General features: G+C 37.4%; 1 protein-coding gene across 1 annotated transcript in view; it reads left to right on the forward strand.

Annotated features, from left to right (window-relative positions):
- Nucleotides 1–24,596, forward strand: part of KCNQ1 (potassium voltage-gated channel subfamily Q member 1) — a 328,391-nt gene that overhangs the window by 201,079 nt on the left and 102,716 nt on the right. The window contains exons 15-17 of the mRNA XM_042884501.1: nt 15,678–15,753; nt 23,225–23,319; nt 23,875–23,921. Of these exons, the coding sequence (XP_042740435.1) occupies nt 15,678–15,753; nt 23,225–23,319; nt 23,875–23,921 (218 nt within the window). The remainder of the gene's footprint in view (nt 1–15,677; nt 15,754–23,224; nt 23,320–23,874; nt 23,922–24,596) is intronic.

The following is a 24,596-nucleotide window of genomic DNA, read 5'->3' on the forward strand; positions in this document are numbered from 1 at the left end:
TACGCCATTTCAAACTGCCTCTTCATCTGGAGACTCTTACTGTATGGATTTTGTGTATTTTGCATTTTCTCTGTATTTGTAAGTATTAGCTTCACTATGTAACTCTTCTTGGCTAAATACTTGTACATCAGTAATTAATAAGAAGAAAATAGGTGATGATTTCAAATCCATTCAAGTGGGTTGAGTTTGAGGGGTTTTGTGTTGTGGAGGTTGGTTTCTGACCTAAACACAATGGTCAGTCCAGTCTTTCACTTACTACAAGTTCTGCAAACATGAATGTTCGTTAGTTTAACGTGTAATGCTCTCAATTTTCCCTAAAACAATCTTTCAATTATCCTTGCAAAAACTTACCAGGTTCTGTGGATTGTATATGCTATTGCCCACTGCAGTCAGTGGAAGTATTCATATATTCATAGCAAAATGTAATTATAGCTGCAAGATTAGGATCTTTTTAGATAAATTAGAATGGCTTTTCATTGCTGACTCCTGGAGATACTCATTCAAATGCATCAAGCTTTCGTGTGTGCATCTCTATGGGAAATTTGAATAACCTATTTATGTAACAAAACAGACCAAAGGAGCAGAAGTTAAACATTCAAAATAACACTCATGAGCTATGTTTTAATGGAGAGAGCAGTGAAAGTCTCAGTATGCAGCAACCTCCAGCTTTAATCCTGCTTTTTTTCAGCCAGTGCTAAATGCATAGCAAAGAAATATTTTGGGACTTGCTTTTTAATCAACTTGGGTTAGATCTCATGCCTTTTTATGGCAAATGTTACCATGCCTTTTTTTGTTGTTGTTTTTTTTTTAATTGTTTTAAGACCCAGTTCCTGAAGACAAGTGATTTGTAATTTCACATGAAGAAGTAATTGAAAGAAAAGACTGAAATTGCCCAACACTTTAAATGGTGGAAATTGTGTTGGGTTTTTTTTGTTTGTTTGTTTTTTAAGGAAGAAAGATGTCCCACCATTTTGAGCACCCCATGTGTCTGATTCTCACATGCTATAGCAGTATGAGAATTCACAGTTCTTAACCGATGTTCCAATAATAATAATAATAATAATAATAATAATAATAATGAAGACATTCAGATAATTTTTTGGTACTCAGTTTTTGGTTTTGCCACAGACTTCCTGTATAGCCTTGGACAAATTATTTAATATACAGTGTTTTGACAGTGTTCTGGAAAAAATGTTCATGTGAAGCAAGGAAGTCTTCAATTTTGTTTTCCCAAATGAGAGAACTCAAAAAACCTATCAAATAAGTCAGACACAGCAATGTCTAATGAACACCTAATTTTTGAGGGATTTGTAATAGGATTAAATTACCTTCAGCAGCAAACCTGAATATTTCTAAGAAACTGCACTTTAACTTATTAGAGCCAACCTTTGCAGATGTTCAGGCAACCTTCCAGATTTCGAAAGGTAACAGAAGAAATTCCAACTTGCTGATATCAGCAGCAAAACTTTTATTGACTTCAGTAGGCCAAGATTTTACCCTACCATAGATCTGTGCTAACCCTTCTGAAAGAACAGCCCTTTTTCAAGGGAAGAAGATCAGCATTTTAGAGCATATACTTATGTATCACCTCTGCCTTTTATGCTCTCTTCAAGAGCTGGTGTGAATTCATAGTTGAAAACCTCCCTTCCGAATGTGTGAGGAAAAAGAACATAAATGCTGTTCTTAGCATTCTTTTTCTCTGAAAGTTGATAATTCATTCAGTGCATCCATGTTGGATGTCTTTCCTGAGCTTCCAAGAATTGTTTAATCTTCTCTAAGCACCTAGTTTTAATTAAAAAAAAAAAACATACATAAATAGTTGCCATTGTAAATTGTTTAAAGTCATGAGAAAACGCTGTTATTGAAATCAGAAAAAAATAACATTTTCAAGTCAAAAGTTCTCATGTTGAGTCTTCATTGTTAGTTACCTATTTAAGTAAGGCTATGCTAGAAAAACAAAATAACGGTACATTTTTATATAATCCATGTGTTTTAATTTATGACTTTCCTATTTTTTGAGCATGTTGATGTGAATAACGATATAAAGGGTGCAGAGTTTTTGTTTTAGTGGGTTCCTACAATTAGTTTTAGATATCTCACTAAAATTCCCTGAATTACCCCTGGAAAAGCCAGTTGCTTTCCACTGACTGAACAGAATGCCTGGACTTCTGCCTTCTGGGCCTTTTGGTTAAAGTCTGCTTGTATGTTTTTAAGACATTCATATATTGCTCTTGTGTATAAAATCACTGTGAAAAACAACAAAGTTGAAAGAGCCAGACCTTATTTGAGCATACAACTTCCCCTCCATTTTGTATTGCATTTCTTTTTCTCTTCAAGATGTCTGCTTTAATATTTACCTTAGCTGAAAAACATGAACTAAACCTATTGTCCAGTAGTAGCATGCTAGCAATAATCAAGAAAAGAGATATACATATATTATATATATGTACACAGAAACAAGGAAGAAAATAAAGCTAATTTACAGTTAGAACTGAGAAGATGGTGCTACTGATGAGTGATTTTGCACTACATGAAGTATCTCACACTCATCCAAATCTCCTCAGTTTTCGAAGTAGGTTATAAATGTCTTGTGGCAGAAGAGTTTGTGTTTATTTTTTAACTCTTTTTTTTTTTTTTTTTTAATTATTTCCCCTCCCTGCTTCTAATTCAGGATGAAAAATCTGTGGTTATGTTCTTTATTGTGGCATTTCATCATTGGTGGATTAGGCCTTGGTTTGACAACAGAAAAAAAATGGCGTGAAGAAAAGATATTTAAACTTTTCTATATAAGAAGTCCATTTGTTTCTGATTTGGTCTGAGATTAAGTGAAATTGTTCTGTTTGAATTAAAGACCAGCATTTTAAAGGTATAAGGAAACTCTGAGGCAGATGCGTCATTAGTAGGATTTGCCTCAGTATTTTGAGTTTAGTAGTCTGAATGCATCTTTAGGAATTTATACGGTTTAAAAGATGCAATGAACTGCTAGGAGCTGAAATTCTCTATTCAATTCCCTCCTGCAAGTGAGACACTTGAAACTCATCGTGAGTTGTGTATGTATACCTTATCTTGACAGGCTGCGGCTCTTCAGCCTGGAGAAGATTCTAGCGGGACTTTATAGCAGCCCTCCAGTACTTGAGGGGGCCTACAGGAAGGCTGGGGAAGGGCTTTTTATACCAGCATGTAGTGACAGGATGAGGGAAAATGGCTTTAAATCGGAAGAGGGTAGATGTAGACTAGATATTAGGAAGAAATTCTTTGCTGTGAGGGTGATGAGGCAGTGGAACAGGTTGCCCAGAGAGGCTGTGGATGCCCACTACTTGGAAGCATTCAGGGCCAGGCTGGATGGGGCTTAGGTCAATCTGGTCTAGTGGGAGACATCCCTGCCTGCAGGAGGAGAGTTGGAACTAGATGGTCTTAAAGGTCCCTTCCAACCCAAACCATTCCATGATTCTATGATCTTGCACCTCAAAAGAGTAAATGATTATGATCATTTTAATGCCAAACTGGATCTCTTTCTGTGCATTCTTAGCTAATATTTTCCTTGTGTTTTTCGGTCTGATGTAAGATGCTAAGTGTAATGTGGCAATTTCCTGATTCTGAGAGCAGGTATAGCACAATTGGTGGCAATGGAAAGCTCCCTCAATTCCACTCATAGTCTATTCCTTTGAGTGTTGTCCACCCTGGATGGCAGTAGATAGCTTAGTTTTCATTTCCAGTCAGCTTTCTGCCCTTCTGCTGATACTGACAAGAAAAATGCATTGCTATTTTAGTTCTTTGAATATTGAATTCGTCAACTGTATCAATACCATTAGAAAAAGTATTTCTAGAATAAATAGAGACCACTGGAACTGTCTAAGATCAAAAGATTCAGCCACACTAAGCATAACTGAGCTGATGCTCAGCCTTTCTTGAGGGAAGTTTCTTTGCAGAAATGCATGTTGTGAAATTGTGAAGTTATGAAGTGGATGGGTAGTTTTCACAAAGTACTTAACTGTAAATCATTTTGTAAATATATCATGTATTTACACAAGGAGATAGGAGTATTAAGCAACTTTTTCTTTTTTTACTGCAACAGAAATTAAATTATGCTGACTTGTTAACCATTTCTGAGGTGAGTGGAAAAGAAGATGAAGAAGAGAAAATAATTAAAATATATATTTTCTATATCTAACTTACTAGAGAATAATTTCTCAGCCAAAAAGTACATTGTTGAGCTGAGCTTGTGCTTTGAAGCCACAGAGAGAAATAGAGCTCACATACCAGAGTAGTTATTCCCAGCCAGTTTCTGTCTCCGGCATATCAGCTCGTAAAACTTCCTCTCTTTTTACAATAGTAGTAACACAGCATATTCTGTAAGTATTACTTTGAGTAGGAAAACTCCTATGTTTCAGGTCACATTTTCCACACAAAAAAATATGAATCCACTTATTAAGTATATATATAGAATTCTGCTCAATATATAATCTATATTTTCTGTCATGAAAGTTTTCATCTGTGTGCATGTTTTTTAAGTTTATTTCTTCATATGCAAAGCAAGTGTGTGGGTTCAGGCACACATTTTTCCCTTGACTTTAACAAGGCTACTCGTGTATCGTGTCACATACATCAGCCTTGGTGAGATAGGGGCTGCAAAGTGGCTTTATACATTTAGGCAGCAACTTTTGCACGGATGTTCATTAAACAATGGTTTAGTAGGCTATGGAATAGGTTAGACTGTGATAATTATTTAGGTACCTTACGAGATTTTTCAAAACTGTATATCCCAACCTATTTAGATTGGCTGATAAACATCTATAGAAATCCCTTTGAGGACATCTGTATGTGCCTGAATACAAACATAATCTTGAGTTCACAAGAGACAAGGATGACATCTGGATCTGAGGATCTGCAGTATTGAAGGGGAGCAAGGAAGGTTGAAATCAGGCCCTGGCTTTAAAATTTGTAGCAACAATAAGTAGAATGGTTGAGGTTATAATCCTAATTTTTCCACAAAGTATAGGTTTGCTAAATGTTCAGTATCCTGTTTGAAATGATTTTAAAAAAATAAAATAAAATTGCAGTGAGTTTTATGGCCATTGAAATTTGCCAACATGTGATTTGACATATCATATTGGTTGTAAGAGAGAATTTTACTAATGGCAGTAGTTCTCATTTAGTCTGTCTTTCTTCTCCAAGTCGTTCTTTACAAGTACAATTACGTAGCAGAGTTTTGTCAAGTTACTCTAGAAGGACTCTTCCTAATGATTGTGGCCCAAAACTTCAATCATTGCTGAGCGCTGAGGGTGCTCTCACAACATGCCCAGTAGCTAAGGTTGAATTCATTTTCATGCTGCATTTTTCTAGTGTGCTTAGGTAACTTCCTAGTTGAAAATTACTCAAGTACTCATGTTTTCCACTTTTGAGACATTTTTCATTTGAAGTGCAGTCTTTTCACTTAAGTACAGCAACACCTTCCACCCTGGCTTTTCATCGGGAGGCATGGACTCGAGTGTCGCTTTGCTGAGCTAGAGCCAGTAAAGGGACAAAGTCTGGATTTCCATGGGCAAATATTGTGTGTGCAGATGAGTGATGTTGTAGTAGGCTTAAAATGATCCTTTCTGTTCTCCTTTCAACTGTCCAGGGTTGGTTGGTTTATGATTTCCACTAAGACATTACTCTGGTGTAGAGATTTAACACCACACACCATCATATTTTATTTCAATCCTGGCTCATTTCTGTATTTAATCATACCATTGTGTTGCATTTGTGAGCGAATTTCTGGAAGGACTGTAACTCTGACCCTGGCAAGGTATAGACTAATGCCTCTTGGCAGTGTCAATATTCCAGCTCAGAAAAAGGCTGTATCTTCAGATTCCAGCTGGAAGAGGCTATGCACTATTTTATTTATTTATTTATTTATTTTCCAACCAGTGAGGCTAAAATGATAGGTAAATGGTTGGGAATCTTAAAAGACAGTAGTAAACCATCTTTGGAGTATTGTCATGCTCTTACATATTTCTGAAGAGGAACTATTGCTAATGTGTTAGTTCTCCTATTGCCTGATGAAGTAGTTTATAACCTTACATTGAGACGACAGGCTGCTCGGTACTGCTTTCCCAGTGAAATATAGCCTGACATTCAAAACCAAGGGTCTGTGTTTGCCAGATCTTGCTCTGTAAGAGAGATCCTAATCTCAACAAGATAAACTGCTTAAATAAAAGTTGATGAAAGAACAGTCCGAATAGTGGATTATGCTCTCAGTGTTTTACAGTGCTTTGCTTTAGGACAATTCCTTGCTTGTATTTTTGGGGAAGTCAGTCAAAGAGCTGCAGTTCTAGGTGTTCTCAGAATTTTATTAATCATGATTTTTACCCAGTTAATTTCTGTTCAGTTCTTGCATATTTGTTTTGGGCTTGGAAAAAAATATGGGGAAAGGGTTAAGAGCATACTTGCTCTTCATCTGTTTTAAATCCATAAATGTGAGCCTCTGTGCTGTTTCAAGGTTTCAGATTACTCTCTGTGATTTATAGGAAAAGGCTGTTCTCTGCAAGTTGAAATCCCATGTGTTTCTCCACCATTGTAAAACAACAAATCTTTGAGTATGCTTCCAGTTGCAAAAATTGCAGTTTTGAGCCACATTTATAACTTATTTTTTTCCAATGTGATGTCGCTGACATAGAAAGTGAGGTCCTCTTGTCCTGTATCCATGCAAGATTTTACAGCTCTTCTCAGAGTGGCTTGCACAGACTATAGCAACACCCTCGTGTTTATAATTTTCTATCATTTTGCTTTGGGAGGATACGCCCACTGAAAAGTGCAGTTGTAGGCAGGCACTGATATCATTCCATGTAAGTTATTTCCAGAGCCCCTGCAGAGATGGCAGGCCAAAAGCTGTGATGACCGAGCAGTAAATGCATCCACTTCTGATGGACCATGGCGTAAATCAGTGCAGAATTTGGCCTCATATATTTTTAAGTTAATATAGTGCTTACAAACGGCTTTGCAGAGGTGACATTTATCTTCTCTTTTTCATTATTATATGGCAGGAAAATTTAGCAGTTATCTCTCATAGAGAACAACATGGACAATGTTAGGGATTTCTGAAATATTCTTATCACTGATTTTGATAGTGTAAGTATTACTATTATAGCTGGTTGTCTTTCAGATGTTTTTCCCATTGTAATTCCTGTCTCTACAATAGGAGAGTTGCTTTATTTAGTCTGTCAGAACGGTGTAATTGCTTTCACTTGTTTAGAACAGCAGAGATGCTCTGTAGGTTTAGCTAGTTGGTCTTACTAGAATACCATGAAGCTGCAAAAGCGTGTAACTGAATCTAACCTCTTGCCTGTCGTTGGATTTATGACGAAAGAAAACACATAAACATTTTGTCTCTAATTACTATTTAAAAGTATTTAAAAATGTGCATATTTCTGAGATGAAGAAAGAAAGTGAAGAAGGTTCTGCCTGAAGTCGTCATGCTAGGTTAAGTGAGTAGAAAGGCAATGTTGCTTTGACCTTCCACAGATTCCTCTTGAGTTACTTCAGGAGTTGGTCTAATAAAAGCCGATCCTTTTGTCTCAGAACCGAAGGCTAAATAGGATGTTAGTAGTAGCATTACCTGATGATGGTAAAACATAAATCATAGAATCATAGAATCACTAAGGTTGGAAAAGACCTTAAAGATCATCGACAGTATGTTAAAGTGCTACATAAAGTGGGAAAAAATAATTGAGATGTCATGAGTCTTGATCATAAGTTTGGTGGCGTTACATCTTACATTCTGCCTTGTACCTGACGTGTCTCCTGAGCAATGCAATTCAAGCTAAGGAGAAAAGCCAGACTCAGGCTTGAGTTTGCAGTGGTCTGGCAGCTCCCCAGGATGAATACAACAAAGAGCTACCTTGTAGTGTTAACAACTTGTTGGCATAATGAAGCTCTGTAACAGAAATCAGTTTAATATCCAAAAGTTATTGTAAATTTAATAGGCCAACAGTAGGGAGATAGGCAACCATAAGCAATATGGTTATTTCTTCCCAGCATTGCTGATTTTAGCCATTTAAGTCCTTCTATAATTTAGGGCCATGAATGACAAGTTCTGCAAAAAATATTTTTTATCTGGAAAATGATGCTATTAACTAGATGCTGCAAAATAATAATGTTTGTGACTTTCCTCGTGCTCTCCAACTCTACTGTGTTCTACATTCAGCTTCTTTAGAAAAGGAGTTTAATTTGTCAGAATATGTCTGGAACACCATACGTCATTATTTATTCATCTGTGATATCATTTGTGTCTAGTTACTTTCACATTTTTTTGCCTTGAAACCAAGTTAAACCAAGTTAAAAAAAAATCCTCAGGTTCTGACTCAGCAAGATGCAGCTATTGAAGAGCTAACTAAATGTTCACTGCGAGTAGATAGTGGGGAATTCACCAAATTAAGGACATAACACACAAATCTGGCAAAATGAAAACGGGATTTTATATTTGTCCACTATGTGAAACAGATTATTTCAGTCCCTTTCAAATATCATTTTATTTTCCTTTTTTTTTTTTTTTTTTTTTTCCCATGTCCTTTGTGCAGTTCTTCATAGCCTGACAGAAGTCATAAGGAAAAATAGAATATTGAAAATGAACAATCGAGTCTGCTTAGGATGTACAAAAAATATCATACTTTTACCTGATTTGAACACAAACATCTGTACTAAGGGTTATTTTCTTAGCTAATATAGTTGGCAGAACACATATGAACTCTCTGATGCTATGTCTGATAATCCTTGCATAGCATTATTCCTGAAAAAAAAAATTCCTGAAGATCTTCTTTATTCTAGCCAAAGCTAGTTGTCTTGGCTCTAGAAATACTGTGTATTGGACCATTTCACACAAAAGAAGTTGAAAAAATTACAGCCAAAATGCTATGCTGTTCAGCTATTGAGTCCTCTCCTGTAGCTGGGAATGAGTTTTTTGTTTGTTGAACATGCTAAAGAGTAGAGGAATGACTGAAGATTGGCTATGGTGTCAGCACTCTTGGTGTGCTATCTTTCTTATTCCATGTCCACTCTTCCAGTATAACATGAACGCTTTGCAGAACACCATTCTTGAAAATTCAGTTGTGAAATGTTCCTCTTGGACTTACAGCAATAGAGTCTTTGTGCAGCAGTATAGATATTAGGGTGTTTATACTCTGGATGAGTTATGAAGCCAAACTCCTTGTGAGACTGATGGTCCCTAGGAGAAAAACAACATCCCAAAACATCTGTGTTATGTGCCATTGCTTGCTGATCACATGGCATTTGTAACTCCTGTTAATTCTGGGTCAGGAAAGCAAAGATTCTTTCCCTTTTCAGGCATACATTTAAGAACACATTTTAGATTGCCTCGATACGAGCATATTGTAAAGGCCCAGACTGATTAGCTGTATTTTGCAGACACGCTCTGTCTCAGGTTACCATTTGTACCTTATACAGGTCAAGTCATTTCAGCTTGTTCTCCCCTTTCCATACAACGCCCATTCTCCTATTTCCCCATTGCCTCTGGGCAGCCGCCTCCCAGGCCTTCCATTGCTGAAGTCAGCATGTGCCTTTCACTGACATATTTTAAATTGAAACACAGCAACAAAGACCAATCACAAATACAGTCAGAGAATACAGTATAAGGGAGGAACTTAGAAATGTTAATTCAGATTCAGTTAATTCCCCTGGGGCTATGTTCATGTTCAATAACCAAAATATCTACTGCCTGAAATGTGTACCAAGAGAGAGGATTTGATGTTGCACAGTATTCTTGAAGAACAATTTATACATTTACAGTCACTGAGAATCTCCTTTGTGAAGTCAGTCTTGACATTCCCCTCAGTAGGAACCAGCAATTATATTAGGAGACACGTACATTTAAGTCAAGCAGCTCACATTTTTAAAATTTGACACTTGAAACAGCCTGTTCTCTAAATTATTAATGCGAAATTCCTTGTAGAAATCATTTGCTACTAAGTTTGAATTATTCAGTGCTTAGATGAACAAATGGAATCGTATCTGTTCATGAGCAACTGGCGAGCATGATAAGAGGCACTGGATCTGTCGTAACTGCGTTACCTGCTCAGAATGCCTTTTCCTATAAGACCAAAGAAGTTTGAAACATGTGTTGTACCTGCTACTTGTGATTCTCCTTGTTTTCTGCATGATATCATTTCTTTCTTTATCCTTTTTGCATTTAAACCTATGAATACCCTGGAGAGTAAGCACTAAGGAGATACCTGAATTAATTTCATGTATGTTGTTACTAGTTTCTAATTTTACTGTCAAAGATAGATGGGAACCCTAGAAGGCAAAATCTAGTTAAAAAAATGTTTGTCCGTTAAAAATACACACATTCATACATTTGAAAATGTTATGGAAACATTTATATAAACTCTAAGCTTGGCTGAAGCTCATTTAATAATGCTTTGCAATTGTAATTGGTTTGCTCTTCTGGTATCCTTGCTCTTTTCTAACAGTTTTGGGCAGCTTTTGCTAGTTTGGCCTTAAGATATGTTACTTGTGAATCATTCTATGGGTAGGGTTATTTTTTGGGAGCCCCTGAGAAACGTAGAATGATGGCTGCAGAAGCACATCACAAGTAAACAGCAGTTACCATGCTCTAGTACCAAATCCAAGAAGAAGTTGAGTAGCTCACATTATTTGAAATTATCAGTGATTCTGATTTTGTTCCTGGGCATGGTGAGCAAGCATTTCCTATTGCAAGACACACATCAGTGCAACCTGATCCATTCCAACTCGTCACATATAAAATGTTGCCCAATAACAGAGGCTCCCATCAAGTGTAATGTGTAGGGAATGACAGAACGTGTGAAAAGACAAGAATAACCTTGTGTCACAGCAAATTCTATACCAAAAGCCCCCAGAGAGCTAATGATGAAAGATTTTGTTAGACTTAAATGCACTAATGAAATGGCCTAACGTAGTTGCTCTGAATCTTTTCCACCAGGTTTTGTTACAAGGAACAATTTTCAGTGCCTGAATGGAAAAAGATTTCAGTTCACATGCAAAAAATATTATTAAAATCTGATGTGTTAAAGATAAAGTTCAAGTCTAAATAATGATTAGTGCCAAAAACTTAAAGGCAACCAACTGCAGCCATAGCTCTTAATGCTTCAGCTCTGTCTTTAGTCGGAAATTTAAGAAGACTGCAGAGAATTTAAATATATTTGAAAACTGAGCTTGACTTCAAATCAGTGTTGGGTTTACTGAGAAGAGAGTATTTGTAAAGGATATTGTAGCTCTCTCCTCCTGAGTTTTCCTTCTTGTTAAACTCATTCTGAGCAGTGTTGACCTTTTAACTCTGATGGTATCGATGCCCTTGTACACGGGGATGTCTGTGCCAGGTATTATGGTCCTGAAAATGAGATGTTTTACAAGCGAACAAAATACAAGTGTTTTAATTGGGAAATTAGCACCACTTTTCCTCTGAATTGTTGATTCAGTATTTCTGTTAGCACTAAATCAATAGTTAGAATACCTTTTTAAGATGAGGAGGGGGCCAAACTTGTAATGGGATTACTAAGGATTTGATATCAAATTCAGCATCGTTGTAAGAACAATAAATACACCCAATTACTAAATATTTTTCCTATTTTATTCTTTAATGAAAGAACTGTGCGTTTTAGAGATTAATCTTATAAAGCTTCTTCTTATTTTAAAAAAAGTTTAATTTTTCTTGAAATGTGAAACAGCCAAACTGTGTAACTGCTTACTTCCTGGCTGGTGTTGTAGGAAGAAAATATTCATTCTTGGAATCTCAGCGTTGGCCCCATAAGCATTCTTCTAGGGAACCCCTGCAGGTCCCTTTGCAGGATTGAGACAGCAACCTGCAATGAGGATGGATGCTGGCTGAAGTCTAGGGTCATCACTGTGGCTGTCTGTGAATGCAGGACTGTAGAATGAGTCATACCTTTGGGATTGTGTTGAGGTTTTGGATACGTTGTAAAAAATAAATAACATTGCAATACTAATGGCTCTTTTACAATAGTTTGGGGCATTTGTAAATATATAACTTTCCAACCAAATAAGCATGTTTGTAAAAGTACCTTAAGTTCTTCAGCATGCTTGTTTTCCAAATTATTTGAAATTCCAGTCCAGATTTCTGACGGACTAATGAAGTGATCAGGTTTCTTCCAAATGGTTTGTGGTAGGGTTAGTAACCTAACAACAAAAGAAGGCAGAAAAACTAATGATTTCTAGTCATTTTATTCTGTCAGGCTTTCTCTTACAGTGCAGATGCTCAAGTCGCCCATTGCCTTTTGTTGCATGTTTCCTGTTGTGTTTTTTCCTTTGTCCTCATTTCTTATGCTTCACAGAATGACCACATCAGCAGCAGGTTACTTTTTCAGTACACAGAAAAAAGCAAACCTAGTTTCTAAGTGTCAGAATAGGAATAATTTAGGGCTTGTATGAAGTTATCAACCCTGCTACTACCAGGATGACTTTCTGTTTTTGTTTAGTTGTAATATTTTTTGCAATACTTCTAGATAATTCCTATAGCTTCTGGCAATTTTCTTGCTTCATTGGCAGTTCTATTCATTAATTTTTAAAGTCCTTTAGAAGTGTTGGGTAGTATATGCTGTGTTGAAGATTATTTTGACGTCATATTTATGTTGAACAGAAGTTCATGGGCAGCCAGTGAAAGCTATTGGCAGTTAGTGGCTGTGCAGTAAGCTGTGTACAAGGAGCAGTTGGTCTTGGTTTGAGACAGGACAGTGGATGTTTCTGGCCTTATGGCTTATGGTTAAACGTTTGAACAGTAGTGTTCTTCCTGATGGCCCAGCTGTAGCATGAACAAGGAGGTGACATGCACCTGGCACTGCCATTGGAAATGTGTTCTGTGCAGCAGTAATTCTCCAGAGGATGTCCGCCGCTTTCTCCGTGGATCGTGAACCATGAAAGTGTGCTGCCCCTGTGCCTAGAAGCACTCTCAGATGATGTAATTTCCCTCCACGCTCCTTTAAAATTCAGTAACATAAAGCAGTCTTCATGAAGATCTTGCTTGGAGGATAATAATGCATTGTGTGGCTATTTCGCATACAATGACTCTGTATGTCCCTCCAGATTGCAGGCAGTCATTTTGTAAGTAGAATTTAGAGATGTCACGAGTGGCTGAACAAACAAATATTGCCAGTTAATGTTTAAGCTCTCAATTTACTGAAGCATTTGTTACCAGTTTGCAAAAGAGATCAAACAACTGTGAATCATAACCTTGGCTACTAATTAAATGCTTTATTCCCTTCCCTCATTGCAGAAGCATTTAATCTCAGGGAAGCAGGACAGCCTGTTGGGCAGAATTAGATTTTACGGCATAAGCAGAAGTTTACTGTGAGGTTTCCTATTGCAGTTGGAAATGTAAAGGAACAAAATATTAACTTCCATTCCTGGCACTGAAGTTCATGTTCGCACTGAAAAAGGATTGATTTAAAATTGCAGCATTGGAAAATCGTTTTGGTCTTGTAGCACTGTTATGTGACTGAATGGTGAATCTCATTTTTATTGTCCTGCTGCCTTGCGTACAGATGATCCTCTGCATTGAGACGGAGGATGAGGGATTTGGTGTACTTTACTGGTGACCGTGTGCCCCACAGAAAAGTATTTTCCTTACAAATAATGGACTGTGAAGGACACCCCAGAGGAAATGAAGCATAAAACAAAACACTACAAGCAGTTTTATTGCAAGTGAAGTGTATTTCTATTTGTCATAAGGTGTTGTGTGTACATTTATGTATGCAGACCTGCATGAAGGTTACGCTATCACAACTTTAATACCTAATACCAAATTCAGCAGCATTTATCTTTTTGGATCTAACTCTGTGAAGTAGGACTTAAAAAGATAAATTCCTTATTGCCTTCTGGTTCTGTGTATGTTGTCCCTGTCCTGAGCAGTGATTCAGCAAGGGCTCTCGCAATGGGAATACCACTTACTAGCATTGAGCTGACTCAGTTCACTGGGAGTGGATCCAAGAAGGCAGCTGGCCCACTTATAAGTGAATTCCCATTCTTATAACATGAGCCACAATCTTGCAGTCAAGTGTGCGTGAGAGGGGACATGGACAGAGTCTCTGTGAGACCCTTCAGTAAGTATTAGTAGGGAAGGGCCTCCCATACAAACCCAATTGCAGATTTGGGGAACAATGCATAATCATTGAGGTGCAGTTACTCTGTGTAAATGCACGTAGTGGACAGCAGGCCTGCGTTGAAAAGCTTATGTTATTAATTTGAAAAGCCATCCTATCGTACAGTGTATCAGGAGAAAGCAGGTTTTTTAATTTATTTTATTTTATTTTATTTATTTTATTTATTTAGACACCAGCTGAGAGGCAGTATGCACATGTAGGAAATGAATGTATTTCAGTCTTGGTTTTGGCTTTTGCATTTGGAGAAAGCTCATTCATTCCCACTCAAAAGTATGAGCGTTTATAAAGGCTCCTCTTGCCATATTTTCAGAGGACTGATGTCCATCATTGGCACATGCAAAATTTCTGTTTGCTGAGAGAAGTTTGTCCTAAGGAGTTACCTGAATGTTCACTGATAGTTCAGACTGTTAACTAAAACAAATTAGGTAATACCATGCTATAATATACTAAATAGCCAAGCTTTTACAAGACTTACATATTCAATACAGGGATATTCCTACCTATCAGCTTTGTTACTAACAATGTATGAAGGAAAAACACATGGAATACCTAAGTAAAACCAGTTCTGCTTTGTCTGCTCCTGTGCTTAAGCCATCACTGGAAGTCTACTTGGGAGGAAAACTCAAAATACTGGAGGTTCCAGCTTTTCTGAAAAGAAGTAAACATTGTCATATGCTTGCCAATAACGACATTCTAGCGCATCTGGAGAATAGTAATGGAGTGAGCAAGTAGAATAAGTCATCAACAGATATTTTATGTATTAGATTTGGCACTGTTAATGTTAAGAAAAAACTGTCCTTCTTACAAGCATTAAAAATTATGAAAGATGGCAAATGACTGTTCCTATAATAAACAGGTTTCTTTCATACATACATTTCCTTCTGAAAAATAATATTGTCAGGTAGTATGAAAAGTTGTACACATAGCCATTTATTTTTTTTTAGTTGTCATCTTTTTTATATGCATGAGAGGGAGATACATTTGTTTAAAGACCTGCAAGCTTAGTCTGTATTTATGTACACTTCCAGTTCACTTTGGGGATGTATGTGTATACTGAGGTTGCATTCAGCTACTGCGGGATCATTTGGATTGTTTAGCAGACAACTACTTGAAAATCTTCAGTATTTCTAAAATCATTTTTGAAAGCCAAATGATTTTCATGAAGGGATGTATTGTACAAGACTTAGTGACAGGAAAAGAAAAACGTGAATTCTAGTTGTGTGCAAAAGCTGCGCGTGGCTGAATTGGGAAAGATGAGTAGAGGATTGTTTTGACATAGAGGTTAAGTGAACACTTCTTGCTGTGACATGTATGCAAACCTAACGTGGGGCAGATAAAATCCTGACTTTTATGGCATTCTTTGAGGTGGGGAAGGTCGAAATAGTACTGTGTTGTACACACTGGATGAATTGCTACTCATTACATCACACATCCACATGTTGGTGAAGCCCTTACTAAAGGCTGCTATTTCACCATTTGGAAGGAGATGCTCCTTCACCTCACTCACCTGCCTTGTTTTTCCCTCAGGCTGAGAGAACATCACCGTGCTGCAATTAAAGTGATCCGAAGAATGCAGTATTTTGTGGCCAAGAAAAAGTTTCAGGTGAGTAGTGAATAGAAAGCTGCTTTTCCTAATAAGCCCTCTTACTCTCCTGCTTCATTGTTTCTTTTAGAAACTTTGAGAGACTGACACAATTCATTTCAGTAATGGAGAGCTACACCCACTATTCTCTCCCTACTTGAATAGAGTAGTTGTTTAGCAGCAGGCTAGTCAACTGTGGACACACTGAAAATAGGCTAAACTCCTGAAATGCAGTCTGAATTAAAATGTTATTTTCTGCTAATGGACTTGACCTCTAACCCTCCGTTATCGCTGCCTCTTTCTCACAGTGCAAACATTCTCATATGTCTCCATTAATTCTGAGCTGTATGTTACTGTCATGCTGAGTCAGTAGGATTAGAGATTAAAATACTACCTCAGCCTTATTTCTGTCTTTTAGTCAATTATATTGAAGTCCTGATAAGAAACTGGAATGGAAATTTGCTAGTGGATTGGAAGGTTTTAGCATCCTTTTCAGTTGTCCCTAATGCATGCTTGCACACCTCCTTCACAGCTTGTGACAGTCTGTTCTCTTCTGTAACCCCCACCAACAAACATTTCCAGCGTGTCTCTTCCCTCTCTTCCCTTGCAGGGATATTGCAATATAATGAGTGTTTGGCAGTTACTAATTTACTTGGTTGCCTGGTCCGAATGAAAATTTGTGGCTGCAAACTTTCTATGTATGTGGTTTTAAAATCAATTTGGTTAATCTCATGAAAACACGTGTCAATAGCCTTCAGCTTGATTTGAACCAGGTGAATATATCATGTATATAAGAAATACATAATTTGACTTAAAATGAATTAATAAGGGACAATCTCCATAGAACAGGCACCACAGCTGAAAATGCAAAGAAAGAGGAGAGCTTAACTGCCCACATGCATACTTGAGCATAAACTTGGCACTACTGTATGGAAGAGACTGAAAAGCTTTCCCTTAATCTACACCAAAAAAAAGGGTTGTGATGAGAAGGGATCTTTTGTCCTTCAAATATGTGAAGAGAATAACATTTAGGAATTTAAAAAATGATGGTAATTAACTATTCATGGATGCATTGTTTCTATAAACCGCTGCTTGTTGGTGCTTCAAAGCCTGGATTCTGACTTCAGCTCCAAAATTTAGAACCATCACCTGAATTTTTTTAGTAATTTTCTTTTGTGAATCTTTTTTTCCCCAAAATTGATGAGTGAATTTATAGCTAAGGTTGCCATATATTTCCCCAGATTTCATTCAGTTGTGGATAAAGTATTCAGATTGTTTAGGCTGAAACCTCCCATGGTAGGGATTTTCTTGATGGGAACTTTCAGAAAGTTTCTGCTAGCAGATTTCGCCTAACATTTTTCTTAGATTAAAGTTAAGAAAGCCATGGAATCTGACTACTGGAAAATAATTTCTGTAGTTATTTTGTTGTAGTTCCTTAGTGCTGGCTGGTCAGCACTTGTAACTTGGAAAGGGATGTGGCCCATTCCAGTGAAGCGTCCATTGCTATTCAATGAAAAACAGCATGAATGTGGCCAATTTCATTACACTTCAGTTTATTCTTATTCTGCAAACTGATTGCGATTCTTTGGTCTGTGGTAATTACGGAATCACTGCTCCCATAAATTCAGAACATAAAATATTTGCCATGGCATTAGCAAAGCTATTTAGAAACAAGAAATCTACACATTACGTATCTACCTCCCAGGTGGTGATTGTCAAAAACAGATTTAGAAAATGCCTGAACACTGTGTGCAACATTATCCACCTGGCAAATAAATGAAACTCCCCTGCGGCAGATGACTTGATAGAAGCTGAAAAAGCATTTCACTGAATAGAATGGGACTATTCAGTTCCTACTCAAAACTTGTTTGTATTCAGTGTCCCATTTACGAAGCTGGTTTCTCAGTTGTGCTCTTACTTTCTCACCTGCAAAAGACCTCTTCCTGGCTGTCTACAAAACCCTTCAACAAGGTTGTCTCTTATCCTTCTTTAGTAGTCCTTATGCTTCCTGAATTATTAATATGAGCTGTTAGTAATGAACCAGCAATCTAAGTTAAGATAAAGTGAAATATCTGACGTCACTACTGTGTTGAAATGATATACTTCTGTTCCTGTTGGAAGTAGAGTTTTCCAATAGGGAGATACCTGATACTTTTCCATAATTTCTGAATACAAGGTCATGACCAAGTTTAAAAATGTGGAGAGCACCAAAAGTACAGTTTTCAAAAGCACTTAAGTAACCTAATGCACAAAATCACCTTGAAATTCTAGCCACGAGGTGATTTTGGAAACCTCTCCTGTAATTAGGAGATAACCACTCTTATTATTCTTTCCTCAAATGTATGTTGTAAATCTGCTTTGTTCTATTATGTGCTCATAAAATAATCACAAGAAATTACTTGGCACATGTTTAAACATTTTCGTAAGTATACACTTTGTGTTAACCAGTCCTACACAATACCTGAAATTAGGGTAAAGCAGAATATGCATTTTGAAAACTTAATCTTTCAAAGGTCTACATAGAAGCTGTTTTCTGGCAGATAGTTGCCTTTGAAACTTTGTGAAAAGTAGCTTCCTAACAGTAAATTCAGATTTTTCCCTTATCTGTGGAAAAAGTTATGTATATTTTCCCTAGACTGCTAACGTTTAAAGTAAGCTGGAAGAATTAATTGCAAGGTCAGCACTTAAAAGGATAATTTTCTAGAGATGCCTTCAAAGTTTTTGGGAAGGGGAAGAATGAGAAGAAGGGAAGGAAGAGCAAAATTTTGCAAAATAGGTCTCAGCATGAACCCAGCATGCTTCTTAAACTGTACCAGCTGTTTGCAGGATACACCTGTATGTCTAATTTTGTGCAGATACGTTCTTTTAAAGACCTCAATCAATAACAAGTGGTGATGACAACACAAGGACAAATGTCAGTTAGAAAGCAGGGACTTCCTGTTTAAAAAAAAAATGGTAATTAAAAACAAATTGAAGCTAAACAAAGGCATTTCAAAGGACATGAAAAGTAATACTATGTGAAGCATCACACATACAAATCATTTCCTCTTTAAAAGAAGGGGACAAATTTATGATGTATTTAAAAGTCTAGGTCTGAATACAGTCCATATGATGATGCCCGTGTAGGAACCCAGCATAACATTTTGAAGAATTAATGCCCTTTTTAAGGATGTGTTTATGCTCTTGTAAATGAGCTATAATGCTTGCAAAGTCTGTGGGACTCATTTAAATTGTGTAGGAAAGGTCTACTAGTAGTAAACACAAGTCTTGTGCATCACTGAAGATGAACAGCTCAATGTTATGAAAGGATTCCATAGATTATAGGGAAAACAGTATTTAGAAATTAATGGTTTCCTGGGCTTTGTCCCCGCCTCCTACACAAAAGTAAATTTCACGTTAGGTCTAAATCAAGTATCTCCGTGATCAAGTATCACCACAGTTAGATATTTCCACTGGTTGAGTTCATGGGTAAATAACATTTATTTTCCAATTAGGAAAGTTCCTAAATGTTTTGTGACTTATGCACATGGATACAATTGTGTCATCCACCAGAAAAGACCCAGAGACCAGGGATTTGATCTGATTTCCCATTGTCAACTATAAACATTTATTTTTTTTTAGTTCCCTTCTGAAACATGCTTTTAATTTGTTTTGTGCTCTTCACCATGGCAAGTATTCTATACATAGAATAAACTAAAGATACAGCTTGGAGTTCCACCAGTTGACATGAGTAACCGTTGCCTGGTTTGTTATGATTTCACTGGAAAATCTTGCATTTAGACACATCACCATATGAAATTTGTTTGTCACAGTATGAATCATGAGTTGTATGTGTGTAATCTTTCCTAATCTCCGCACTGGGCTGTAGCAAACAATGTAGTTCAAAGTGTCCTTGTTTCAAAGGATCCCAGGCCCATTTTATTTGACTGTTACTTGGTTACATTTCCCAGAAATACCCTTGCAGGGATTCCCCTCTCCCTGGTCTGGCTCTTGGGAAAGTTCTCTCTGAATGCAGCTACAAGGGAACAGCAGTGGGCACTTGTGTGCATTTCTTATTTGGAGCTGGCATTGGTGATTTGTGCGAATTTTCATATATGATGAGAGAAAGTCTTTCTCACTTAGGAAATTCTTTACCATAAGTTGATTAGGAGAGGAATAAAGGAGAGGAAAGAAGCTAAGGAAACATGTGGGACTGGCTTGTACGTTTTCCTTCAATACTCATTCATTGTCTGCTGTAGTTTTTTTTTTCCTTTTACAGAACTAACAAATTCTGTTGTCAACAGCAGCAGCATGAGTATTTTTTCTTGAAAGGTCAGCTTTCACTATGAAGTAATTGCAGAATAATCAGTACTGACTATTAAATATTCCATCAGACTTGGAAACTGAACTTCATTCATAAATTATGTTTACTCCACATTTTCAGTTTTTGTTAAATGGTAAACAGAAACCAGACAGTAACCTATTTAGAATTACTATCAGACTCCTGCTGCAGAGTATGGAAGGCAGAATAAAGCTCTTTGTGCTTCTTCCTGCTAAAGTGCTTTACTGAACCTGAAGTTTTCGAGCTGATCTTGCAGATCTGTCCCTTGCTGGGTTATCACATGAAGATAGTAAAGATTCTGGGGGGAGGACAGGGGTTGTTTGTTTGTTTTGATAGTACTACACTTACAGGGCTAAGACTTTGGGCTTATGCCACTGTTGGGTCAGGCTTCTTTCTCTGTGGCTGTCGGTTATGATTGCAGCGTGTGTAAGCACTTGGCTTTCCTGGGAACTCCTGTGTGCTCTTTGGTCAAATCAGTATCTCACATGAGCCCAAGGTTTGCAGTTGGTTTCTGAGATTCTGGCAGACTGAAATGCAATTTGCTTAATGAAGTGATATTTTACTGAAAAAGTAAATATATGAAGAGAGAGTTTTAAAGATGAAGTGGTGAACTCTGGTTTTTTAAGAGCAGGTGGAATAAGAGCAAAATGTAACAGGAGACTAACAAAACCTATTATTTAGGTGCAGAACAATTGATCTTCAGAAGATGTGCAGTTTTTGAAACTCCTTAAGGCAGTATCTGAAGACAACAGTTGGATGTCAAAAGTAATTTAATTGTAAAATGGACTGACTGCCATTCTCATCTGGCCCTTATCCAGTATTTCATTTACCTGAACAAGGGAGTGTGATAAAAGCAAAGATATTAAACTTGATAAAGAGGAAATTGTCCCCTTCAAAACATACAAAAAAGTGTTTTCTTCAAGAAATGAAGTGCACTGCAATGCATTTTTATCATAGGAAGTTTTCCCCACATTTAACTGGAGCCTGTCCTGAAATTTTCAGTCCGGTTTTTTGGATGACTTCAGCTGATGGAGATGATGTTGAGAATTAACAGGTTTTCATTTAACCTTGAACATTTTCTAAACAGTGATCATGAAACAGTTGAGTTCAACATTTTTAGTGTAGGGAGGAAAAACGTCAGCAGAGTTGGCACCTTGGATTTTAAGAGAGCAAACTTTAAGCTACTCAAGGAGCTAGTTAGCAGTGTCCCCAGGCAATTGACTGTAGAGGGTTTAGGTTTAGGGGTCCACGGGGAGCAATGACTCTCCATTTGTAGCCACCAAAATTGTAAGAGACCAGTTGTATCCATTGAGTGTTTGTAAGTCCAAGGGGCCTGACAGGATTCATATCACAGCACTGAAGGAATTAGCAGACGTTAAAGCTGGACCCTCTCAACAGTTTACTGCAGGTCATGGGAGTCTCTGCTGACTGGAAGCTAGCCAATGTTATACCCCTGTACACAAGATAGGCATAAAAGAAGACTCAGGAAACAACAGACCTGTCAATCTTAGTTCAGTACCCAGAAAAGATACGTAAAAATGTCCTGGGTGCTACAGAAAGGCAATTAAAGAACAAAGCTGTCATTAGGCATATTCAACATGGGTTCATGAAGGGAAAGTCTTGCCTTAGTAATTTGATATCCTTCTATGACAGGGTCACCTGCTTAGATGAAGAGAAGGCAGTGGATCTAATCTTTCTTGATTTCAGTATGGCCTTTGATACCATCCCCAGAATCCTTCTGGACAAATGTTCTTACTGTGAGCAGGTTCCTGTTACCCTGGGTGATGAACTCTCTGAAGGGCAGAACTCAAAGAGCTGAAGCGAATGGAGCTACATGTGGCTGGTGGCAGGTCACTAGCAGTATTCCCCATGACTCAGTTCAAAGAATGGTTCTGTTCAACATTGCTGTCAGTGATTTGGATGCAGGAGTTGACTGCATCATCAGCAGATTTGCTGACAATAGTAAACCAAGATGTGCTTTTGACTGTTTGGACAATCAGAAGTGGCATGAAGTTCAACAAACTTAAATGCAAATGCTGCATTTGGGATGGAATGACAACAGACACATGCACAGATGGGAGACAAGTGGCTGAAGAGCAGCTCAGCAGAAAGGGGCCTGAAATGCTGGTGGCAGCAGTCTCAACACGAGCCAGAAATGGGGCCTGAAAGCCAAGAGAGAAAGCTGCTTTTTGGGGTGCGCTGAACACAGTGTAACCAGCCAGTTACAATATGTAATTCTCCTGCTATATTTAGCATTGGTGTGGCTTCACCTTGAATACTGCACCTTGTTGTACTCTGTTGTACTCCATTCTAGCCTGTTCTGTTCTTCTGTAATGTCAGGTGTTGCTTACTATTCAGTCTGACGTGGGAAGATTAGACCCTACTCCTGTCCTTCTGTTGTGTTAGAGCATCATTGCTTCAGTTTCTAACAGTAGGATTAAGATATTTTGAGTTTATTACTACACTTTGACAGGTTCATTCAGTTACATCCCAGTTAGTCTCAATATTTCTTGGAAAAAAATGATCTTTGCCTTTAATAACTCACAAAAGCGTTTTTATTACTAATAGGTTGGATTAAGATCTCCCCATACGTGAAATACAAATTTCAAACCCAGGGCTTTCTTTCTCATTGTTTCTTGCCCCGGTCTTTTCCCAGTATTTCCCAGTAGATTAGAAAGCTGAACCAGGCTTTCTGCAAAAGGAAATCAGTCATGCACCTTCAACCAATACTGTGGTTTAAGGTTCACATAGTATGAACTGAACTGAGAGCTCAGGCTGAGAATAAGTGCTTGCACCTGCAAAAGAGCTCTCTACTGGCTAATAGCTGATGAGTATAAAACTGATTTCCAGAAGATGCTCTAAGGTGACCACAAGGTTCTGAGCAAAGTAGCAGACATAGTTTCTTGGCCTCAAGTTTAATGGATAATCTCCCAAAAGTTAAGTAGACATGCAGTCACAAAAAAAAAAAAAAAGGTGGATTTAATCAGAATTGTCATAATTATTCCACAATAAATATATGATCATACAATGGTCAACTTATCTGAAATTTAATAAAATGTTAAATGCATTTAGAAGAATTTACTTCTTGATTTTGGAAAATAAATTACATTCACGTGGAATATTTATACATCTTTGTAGCTTACCGATCTGTTTCTGATTTTTATTTTACAGCAAGCTAGAAAGCCATACGATGTCCGAGATGTTATTGAGCAGTATTCCCAGGGTCATCTCAACCTGATGGTGCGAATCAAGGAGTTACAGAGAAGGTATAACAACTGATAGGATTACAAATGCTGTATTGGTAAGACTGTGCAAATTCACAGAATACAGAAACGTCATTCAAATGAAGCGTTGTTTTTACAGAAGATGAAGAAGGCAGAGAGCTTAAAAATCTGATAACTGAGACTTACTGTTTTGATTATACTTGTGTGCATTGCCTCAGACCAAGCTTACTCTGACTGTAGGCCATAATCCCTTGATGTGCTTGTACAGAGTGAAATAACATTGCCTGCTCTTGTAGAACTACACTTAAGAGCAAACAAAGAGAGAATAGGCGGATGCTGTAAGTAAGCTACAGTAGACCCAAAAATTGAGGAAACAGCAATTCTGTTCATGTGAAAAAGCAGTGGGCACGGTAAAACTCCACTTTTGCTAAAGAAAGCTGAAGACCATTAAAGTCTAATGCTGGTTCATTTGCTGTACAAACCACATTGCTTGTTTGTGAAGAGGTCTCCTCCCATTCAGCTCCAGAAAATGAAGATTGATATCACTTTATCACCTCAGTCTGATAAAAGCTAAAAATTTTTCTTCTTTGTTCACAGGTTGGATCAGTGCATAGGGAAGCCATCTCTTTTCATCTCTGTCTCAGGTAAATTAATATGTCTAAATTTTATTTTATGAAGATATAATTAGTGGGAAATCCTTTTAAAAATACTTTTGATTTTGTTGCAACAATTTTAAAAAGTTGTGACCTGAAGCTAACTAAATATTGTAGATACCTAAACAACACCTTTTTAAATAGGGCTGTTCTTAATTAGATATTTAAAGCACCTGGTGTCTTAGTTTCAGCTGAGTTGGAATTACTTTATTCAGAGTGACTGGTACGATGCTGTGTTTTGGTTCTAGGAGAAGGACAGTGTTGATAACACACTGATATTTACAGTTGCTGCTAAGCAATGTTGTAGAGTCAAGGTCATTCTCAGTGAAGGGTATAAGGAGCTGAGAGGGAATAGAATTAAGACAGTAGACTTAAATTGGCCAAAGGAGTATTCCATACTAGATGGCATTGTGTGGAAGGTGTTTTGAAGGGAGTGGGAGTTTTGGCTCTTCTGATGAGCAGGAGCTTAGCCTAGCATCAGTCAGGAGGTGGTGAGCAATTGCTTGTGCATCATTTGTTATCATGTTCATATAGGTATATTTGGCATAGCTATTGCCTTATTTTATTTCTTCCTCTTAGTAAATAGTTTCATCTCAACCGATGAGTTCTACTTTGTTGTTAGTTTCCTTTCAATTTTCTCACCCATCCCGCTGGGAAGGGGTTTAA

This window comes from Lagopus leucura, unplaced genomic scaffold (assembly GCF_019238085.1).
Source record: "Lagopus leucura isolate 7727_CA_CO unplaced genomic scaffold, USGS_WTPT01 Super-Scaffold_100044, whole genome shotgun sequence".
Taxonomy (NCBI): Eukaryota; Metazoa; Chordata; class Aves; order Galliformes; family Phasianidae; genus Lagopus; species Lagopus leucura.